Source organism: Rosa rugosa, chromosome 6 (genome assembly GCF_958449725.1).
Source record: "Rosa rugosa chromosome 6, drRosRugo1.1, whole genome shotgun sequence".
NCBI lineage: Eukaryota > Viridiplantae > Streptophyta > Magnoliopsida > Rosales > Rosaceae > Rosa > Rosa rugosa.
The window spans coordinates 54,015,529-54,023,871 of record NC_084825.1 but is presented as its reverse complement, the minus strand read 5'-3'; the positions used below and the strand labels follow the sequence as shown (position 1 = coordinate 54,023,871).

General features: G+C 41.2%; 2 protein-coding genes across 2 annotated transcripts; both read left to right on the top strand.

Annotated features, from left to right (window-relative positions):
- Nucleotides 1-2,787: 2,787 nt before the first annotated feature.
- Nucleotides 2,788-5,348, top strand: LOC133713850 (protein TRANSPARENT TESTA GLABRA 1). Its single transcript, XM_062139885.1, has 2 exons — nucleotides 2,788-3,941; nucleotides 4,936-5,348. Exon 1 carries the CDS (start codon nucleotides 2,880-2,882, stop codon nucleotides 3,918-3,920), a length of 1,041 nt encoding a protein of 346 aa, XP_061995869.1. The 5' UTR covers nucleotides 2,788-2,879; the 3' UTR covers nucleotides 3,921-3,941; nucleotides 4,936-5,348.
- Nucleotides 5,349-6,274: 926 nt separating this feature from the next.
- On the top strand, nucleotides 6,275-6,919 carry LOC133717032 (probable E3 ubiquitin-protein ligase RHA4A). The gene has a single exon (XM_062143655.1). The coding sequence runs from the start codon at nucleotides 6,275-6,277 to the stop codon at nucleotides 6,917-6,919; it is 645 nt and encodes a 214-aa protein (XP_061999639.1).
- Nucleotides 6,920-8,343: the final 1,424 nt, after the last annotated feature.

Sequence of the window (8,343 nt, the reverse complement as noted above, 5' to 3'; positions counted from 1 at the left end):
TATCAAGTTTAGGAAGATTCTAATGTTATCCAGACGAGCAGATTATCACAGCCATTCGTAAAAATGAATTGTTGGTATAGAGATAGGATGAAAGTTTTATGGACAAGACGACTCTTGGCTAGCTTAGGGCTTCCCTACCAAGTTGCAAGTGTTGCAAGTAGCTAGAGCTTTTTCCAGAAATGAAAACAAAAATAGTAAGTTGACTGTCTGTTAGTATTTGTAATTTCCTTTCAAAACATGCAGGTCGATCGGAGTAGCCAACTGAAGCATGTGGGAGGCTACCAACTAATGGGTGTGGTTCCTATAAACATGCCGGCATAAACGAAGAATAATGCATTTTTTTTTTAATTGAGAAGAATAATGCATTTAACTACTTATAGATTGTGCCTATTTCACTAAGTGGGTCATATATTTGTCTTTCGTTTTTAACATGTAGGAAATCACCGTATGTAAAATTAGTGTTTAAAATATGAATGGTGTAACACTAAAAATTATAAAATTATTCTAATTTAGGTTTTTTAATTAATTAGTTTCTGCATTAGATCTGACTATCTGGGACCAAAACAAGTTATTAAGATTATGATTGTAATGTTATATTAAATCAAATACACTACTAATTATTATCGCACTCTTTCAACGTGTTGTAAAATGAAAATTAATGGCATGCATCTCTCCTTATCACAAACATCATTGTATTGCTATGCAACTAATGGTCAAAACTCAAAAGCTGGCTAGATCTTACTATCTTAGTGATCGAAATTGTTGACTTACAGACCATTGTCATCATTTACTCCAAAAACTGGTTCGAATACCTTCTGTAGTGATCAAACTGTTTCGACTTCGGCTAAGCTTTTTGGGCATACTTTTTTCAAAAGTTTACACTAGGGTTTGGCCGAAAGACAAAGAACTAACCGGCCGACAGATATTGGGTATTATAATCAACAAAATCTGCTCAAAATTTGAATTCCAAATACAAATCTCAGTAATTAATGAAACGTCGTCGTCTAGCTCGTTATGCATGTGAGGTGAGGTGAGGTCTTGTCCTAGACTTGTAGGTTGTAGCTACTAGCTAGTCCTATCCTTACATAATAAAATCGATTCCCAGTTTCCCAGTATCTCATAAACGAATAATATTTCTTAGCTCTCTGCACATATCCCATGCACCCATGTCGGGTTATGATCTCATCCGCCGTGCGTCACCGCAAACGACGTGATGACGTCACCGCGGAGTCTCTCTTACGCGGAGTCTCTAGTTCATCAATCATTATCCTCCTCATCATCATGTAGGTGTTGAAAAGCACCACACAGCCGTACCTTGCCAGGTAATCTTATCCTTATCGGCGTTTTCCATGCAAGAACCGTTGGTCTCCAAACTAGCTACGTTTCCTTCACAAATATAAATATGCACAGAGTCTCCGATCGATCTGTAACCTTCATCGCATTCCACGTTCAACCAAGTACGTCACTTATAACTATGCCACCGTCGTCATCAACATTGTATAACTTGGACACTTGCGAACGTTACGGGCAAACCTTAGTAATCTAAACTTAATTATATTTAACGTTCTAAGAAGTTCTTGGGCTTATAATTAAAAACAAGTGAAATAAAAATAATCGATCATAATTAACTTTCAAGTGTTGACCTTCTGGCTTTTGACGCAATCATCCTACTTAAAGTATCGAGAAAAATAAAATTTTCGAGAAATAAAAGCTGATTATTATACTTTCGTCCTACAACTACTAACTTATAATAATTGTTCCGTCTCACATATAAACAAGGTTGTTTAGTAATCATGTGTCGGTAGATTGAGTTGTTTAGACATTATGAACATTTAAGTAGAGTTTGATTACTTTGTTTATCAATCCAAGTGTTAAAGGACAAAAACATAATTTTCATCTAATTTATTTTAATGGATTGTAAGTTAACTAAATTAGATAGTTTATTCGTGATGCTCTTAATTATATGTATATTAAAAAATTTATAGTTTTTCCTCAACTAATAAAGAGCTGAGAACATATGTATTAGCTAATTCTGGACTCTGGATAAAAAGGTTTAGTGAGGAAATGATTATAACTTACTTTCATTAACAACCCGCTGTATTTAAAAAACTTTATGGTGATTGAGGCTGGGGCAAAAATCCCTATTATTTATTTTTTAACCGAATATATAGAGATGTTTTGGAAAAGAAGTCCGATGACGAAGGAATTCCCTATTGAACCGAACTGCTTAGCAACCACTATAAAAAAAGGCACGATAAACCTCTGATTTGCCACATTATCTCCATTGTTACCCACAATCCACATTTCCGTCCAAGTCTAGTTCCGTTCATCATACACCGGCTCATTCGATAATCATAAATGTGATGCCATGCATCAAGAATTGACTGTTATAGACAGACAACGACTTCTTGCAGAGGTAATGTACGTCTACAGCGATCAAGCACTGCGGAGATTGTTCCACGTGATTGTGGAGAATGGAGATGATCATGCCATCAAGCACCGATCGTTGCAGACAACGATTTATTGCGAAGGCGATGTCTACAACGATCAATTCAGACCAATTTCACTGAACCTGTTCTTATATCTTTGATCTCTTACCTCAAATTGGGCCTACACAAACACACCAGTAGTCTCGGGCTTTCACTGTAATGAAAGAATGGAAAAGTCAAAAAGCTCACTAGGCCCAGTCAGACCATGCGTGCAAGACCAGTCCCTACTTGTCAAAGGCTGACCAACTAATTTTTCCAGCCACAACAAAACTGTGTCGTTTTTTCTCCACTAAAACCACCCCCCCCCCTACTTCGAGTTCTCTCCCGCCTCCATTTCCCACCAAACCCTCCCCCAAATTTTTCCGATCCCCAAAATCCCAACCCGACCCGATGGAGAACTCGACCCAAGAATCCCACCTCGGCCCGGAAAACTCCGTCACCTACGACTCCCCCTACCCGCTCTACGCCATGGCGTTTTCCCCGGCCGCCCCGACCCGAACCCGCCACAACCACCCCCGCATCGCCGTCGGCAGCTTCATCGAGGAGTTCTCCAACCGGGTCGACATTCTCTCCTTCGACCCGGACACCCTAACCCTAAAGCCCAACCCTTCCCTCTCCTTCGACCACCCCTACCCTCCCACCAAGCTCATGTTCCACCCAAACCCTAACTCCCTCCACAAGTCCAACGACATCCTCGCCTCCTCCGGCGACTACCTCCGCCTCTGGGAGGTCAAAGACTCCTCCGTCGACCGCCTCGAGCCCATCTCCGTCCTCAACAACTCCAAGACCAGCGAGTTCTGCGCGCCGCTGACGTCATTCGACTGGAACGAGATCGAGCCCCGGCGAATCGGAACCTCCAGCATCGACACCACCTGTACGATTTGGGACATCGAGAAGGGCGTCGTCGAGACGCAGCTGATCGCTCACGATAAGGAGGTTTACGACATTGCGTGGGGCGAAGCTAGGGTTTTCGCCTCCGTCTCCGCCGACGGGTCGGTCAGGATTTTTGATCTGAGGGACAAGGAGCATTCCACGATTATATACGAGAGTCCTCAGCCGGACACGCCGCTGCTCCGGCTGGCCTGGAACAAGCAGGACCTGAGGTACATGGCGACGATTCTGATGGATAGTAACAAGGTGGTGATATTGGATATTCGATCGCCGACGATGCCGGTGGCGGAGCTGGAGAGGCACAGGGGGAGTGTGAATGCAATTGCGTGGGCGCCGCAGAGTGCTAGGCATATCTGTTCGGCTGGGGATGACTCGCAGGCGCTTATTTGGGAGCTGCCGACGGTGGCGGGGCCGAATGGGATTGATCCAATGTCAATGTACTCTGCCGGCGCGGAGATTAATCAGCTCCAGTGGTCAGCCGCGCAGCCGGATTGGATTGCCATTGCGTTTTCTAATAAGATGCAGCTGTTGAAGGTTTGAGGAGGCGGCGGGGTGTGTATTGTAAGTGGTTTTGCTTAGTTTGTACTAGTGTGAGAGTGATAGAATACTCCGTTTTTATGCCAAGTTGATGATATTGTTTAGCTATTGAATGAACTGCTTTTTTTTTTCGTAGTTAGTGGTAAGACTGAAATCACTGAATGGTGTGTTTAACTGTTTTAAGTGCTTGTTTGAATAACTACTGCAAAGGCCGGGCAGAGTATTGAAAACCATTTGCATTTGTGTTTTTGATAGTTTTCTTCTGGAGAGATAGTATATATCTCTGTTTGCCGACCATATGTATGGCTTATGTTTCTTTTGGGTTTTGCTTTTGTGGTCCATTTCTTGACATGGTTCCATCTGTGAAGATGATGTGGTCCTTATATATCTCATCTCGATTTTGCTTTTTGGATAACCGGATGTGATATGGTTGGTCACCTACTGTGGAATTCAAAATGTTCCTTCCTTTTCCGTGAGTTTGATCTGTTTTGCCTAAATTACATCGTGATTTCCCTTGGTGTGATTGTTCTCTACCTTTGGCCTGATGTGTCACACGGGTCTTTAACATCAGTCCTTAAACTCTGTTTGCAAATGTGTTGGATTAACAATGTCACCTGGTTTGCTAGTGAGATTGTTTCCTAAAGCTAAAGTAGCTATATGCAATGCTCAATTGAAGGCTAGCTATTGATATTTCTTATGTTATAATGTCCGTAATAGCTCTCTGTAAAACTTATTAAAAATCAGTTCCTCTATAAAAAATGATGATCACAGTGAAAAGAACAAGGACTAGGGAGAATTAAACGAGTGGTGAACATGTATGTGAGTAGTTATGCAACGGGCAGACTTCGCAGTTGCCGTGTTTGTAACTTCAACGGGCAGGGATGTGTCCTCACTTCTATAGTGTCCTAATCTAAGTCATATAAATTAGAAATGAATTATGGATTTTCCTTTTGTGCTCTCAAATTGGGCGACATTCCACTTATTAACTGGAAAAGTTGCACATTCTCTTTTGTTGCAGGCCTCCTGATGTTGCTTCGCGATGATGTTTAATCTGACCTGCACTTGCACTAGCTTAGCTGGAAGTAGTTTGATCTTCAGTTACCTGTGAGGGATATTTGTACTTTTGAAATCTGAACTGTTGTTTATTTTCTTGGTCTCATAAACCCATTGTGAATACTGTATCTCTCCCTCCTTTCTTACCTTGGTTGTGCTTGTAACTGTTTAGCTTAGTGAGAGTCTCCCTCAATCACGTGCTCTATGTATTCCCGTGTATGATTACTTGATAGAAGTAAAGAAAGACCAAGTTCTCAGATAATTGGTTGGTTCTGTAGAGTGTAGAGAATGAAGGGGGAGGTTTGAAGTTTTGTGTAGTTGTGGATGACACTGCTTATTAGTGGTTTTGGTTAATGAATGAGACAGCATTCGTTATAATTCTTGGGCAAATATGAGTTGACTGGAATTCAAATGTTTGGATATTGATTCCCAACTCAGTTCTAGTCTTGTAAACTTGATGAGGTTTTTGGTTTATGCAAATTGAAAGCATGCATACTCGTATCACATATGGATTCATACTATTGTATATGCAGTGGTATCACTGACCGGAGCAATCCTGTTCAATTACTCGAGGGGGAGCAACAAACAATACCCGAATGATCCTTTTCTTTTCGAGTGCACATATTCCTTTCTACATATTAATTAAGGTTGAATTAACAGCAGATGTATTAATTAAGGTTGAATTAACAGCAGATGAGCCAATCTTGTTTATACCTTTTTCGATGAAAGTAAAGATGCGGCCATATATATTTGACTTGATGCTCATGTTTTCGACGGACAGAGACTTTAGATGGATGAGCTGGTGTGGTTCAGCCTGGCCGGCCAATAAATTGAACAGCGACATCAAAACCAGGGACGCAAAGTTGTAGTTGAAATGTTGAATCACAGTTAACATCCAAAACCGATATGCGACTTTACTGACCGTCCTCACCAAATTTTTCATGCTGGCGGGGACCGTACATATGATGGATACATAGAAAGGTGAGAGACGACTACTGATCAGAAACCTTCTTTAACGGGCGGGTGCAGTCTTCTTGTGGTTATTCTGTTTTCTATACATACAACTAGCCACCTAGCTTAACATACACACATTCGAATTGGATTACCATTTTTGTGATAGTTCAATTCTGATCTCTTTGCCTTCCCCCTCTCTAATATTAGTCTGAAATATCAGGTATCCTTCATCCTTTCACTGCCTTCTTTTATAGCTAAAATTCCTGACGTCGTATAAAGCTAGCTAGCTTGCAACTTCAAGCAACTGATATCAAGGCTCTAGCTAGCTGTTAATTTCTTGGATCAGCGATATGCGTGCTTCTTTCTGTAGTTGTGATATAATCCAGCGAATAAGAAGCATGCTCAAGATGAAGTTGATGTTGTTGCTGTATGATCTTCTCAAACTTCTACTCGACAAGATCATCTACTATCCAGAATTATTCCTTAGATACAGTGAAGATTATCAACAAAGTAAGGACGATAGTGATCATCAGCTGGAGGTCATGAACTTTGAAGCTTCAGCAACTTCAGATCCTACTTGGTTGAACATGCAAGTACCAGTGGTTCCGGTGGTAATTGACACAGAATTGATTAAGAAGCAACTACCAGTTGTGCTATACCGGGATCTAATTCTGAAGAAAACAAGCCGCCAACGCCAATTTCAAGCTACATCATCATCTTCGGAGCAGGAAATGCACATGTCATCATGTATTGTGTGCATGAATAGCATGGAGGGGAGGGACGAGGTGAGAGAGCTGTGCAATTGTGAGCATGTTTTCCACAGAGACTGCCTGGATGCTTGGATCGGTCAGCCTCAGCTAACTTGTCCTCTTTGTAGATCTGAGCTATTAATACCAGCTCCAACTTCAAAGCATGATAAAGATGGAGGAAGAGATCTATGGAGGACCCAGAGGATGATTTACTTGTTTGGTGAAGATATTTTCTTCAATATCTAGCATGCATTTCTTGTATATACTCTGCGCAACACAAAGCTCAATATGCATCAATCAAAACTGTGTGTTTTTTTTTTTTTCCAGCTTATTTCAAGATTCAAACTTAATCGATGAAACTCAAAGTTTGTAATATCTGTAATATATATATATATATATATATATATATATATATATGGCCGGTTCTGAAGAGGACGTCCGCAACCCAGAAAAAGTGCGGACGTCCCTCCTCCGGCGTCGAGAAGGCGGCGATGGCTGTGCTGCGGTTGCCGGACAAACCCTCCGGACATCCCGGACCAATTTGCAGTCGGGTGGACCCGCCGGCTATCACTTTCCAGTCGACCTTGATCGGACTACCATTTTGCAGTCGACCACGCTGCCCAGACCTCCGACCTCAATCTCTTTGACCTTCGTCTTCACTGCAAACTGGTCTGGGATGCCCTTGGCCTTCGTCCGGCAAGAGGAGTGTCGTCGTCGGAGCTTGGTCGCGGAGAAATCCCGGATGTCCGTACTTTTTTCTGAGTTGCGGACATCCTCTTCAGAACCTCTCTCATATATATATATATATATATATAGAGGCCGGATCAGAGGCGGACGTCCACAAAGATGTAAAAGTGCGGACGTCACTCAGAATGGCTCAAGGCGGCTCGGATGGTGGCGCTGATCTTGTTGGTGCCGAATCGGGCCTCCATCTTGAGATTCTTCTTGCCGGTGGACTCCTCAATGACGGGTTCGAAGTCGAAATTGGTTTGCTTGGAGTTTCTATTGAACTTCTGGCGCAGACCTCCGACTTCGATCACATTGGCCCTCAACTTGATGGTGACGCCGTCTGGGGTGTCCTTGGTCTCCGAGGACAGAATCAGAGCCGCCATCCGCGCTGTCTCAAGCCTCCGCTTCTAATCCTCTCCGTGTATATATATATATATATATATAGGGTGCGGCTATTGTCACCCTATCATTTACTTTGTTCACCCTACTTGCTCATTACACCCTACATTTTAATTTCAATTATTAAATTTACTTATCTAACTCATTTTTCTTTCTAGAAATATCCTTATATGACATATCCAATTAAAAAAGAATTTTTTTTATAACGAAAATCTCTCATTTAATTTATACAAATAACAAAACTAAAATATATTAAAGTTTTCTACTAAAATCATAATCTGATTTACTTCCATTTTTTTTTTCAGTATCAATGTTCATCTATTTCATTCCATATCAAAAGATTAGTAAGTTAACAACTATGAGCAATGAAGAAAAGATTGATTTTTTTCGTGTTTTATTTTTTTTTACTTTCAGTGTTCATAAAGAATATTGCAAAGATTTTGACAAAGTTAACACTAATGGTTTTGTAAATTGAATAATGAATTAACTATGAGGAAGAACAAAAGGACAAAAAAAAGTAATAAATTCAAAGTTAGGTGGAG

Coding starts and splice junctions, on each gene's coding strand:
- LOC133713850 (XM_062139885.1), top strand. CDS start 2,880: ATGGAGAACTCGACCCAAGAATCCCACCTCGGCCCGGAAAACTCCGTC.
- LOC133717032 (XM_062143655.1), top strand. CDS start 6,275: ATGCGTGCTTCTTTCTGTAGTTGTGATATAATCCAGCGAATAAGAAGC.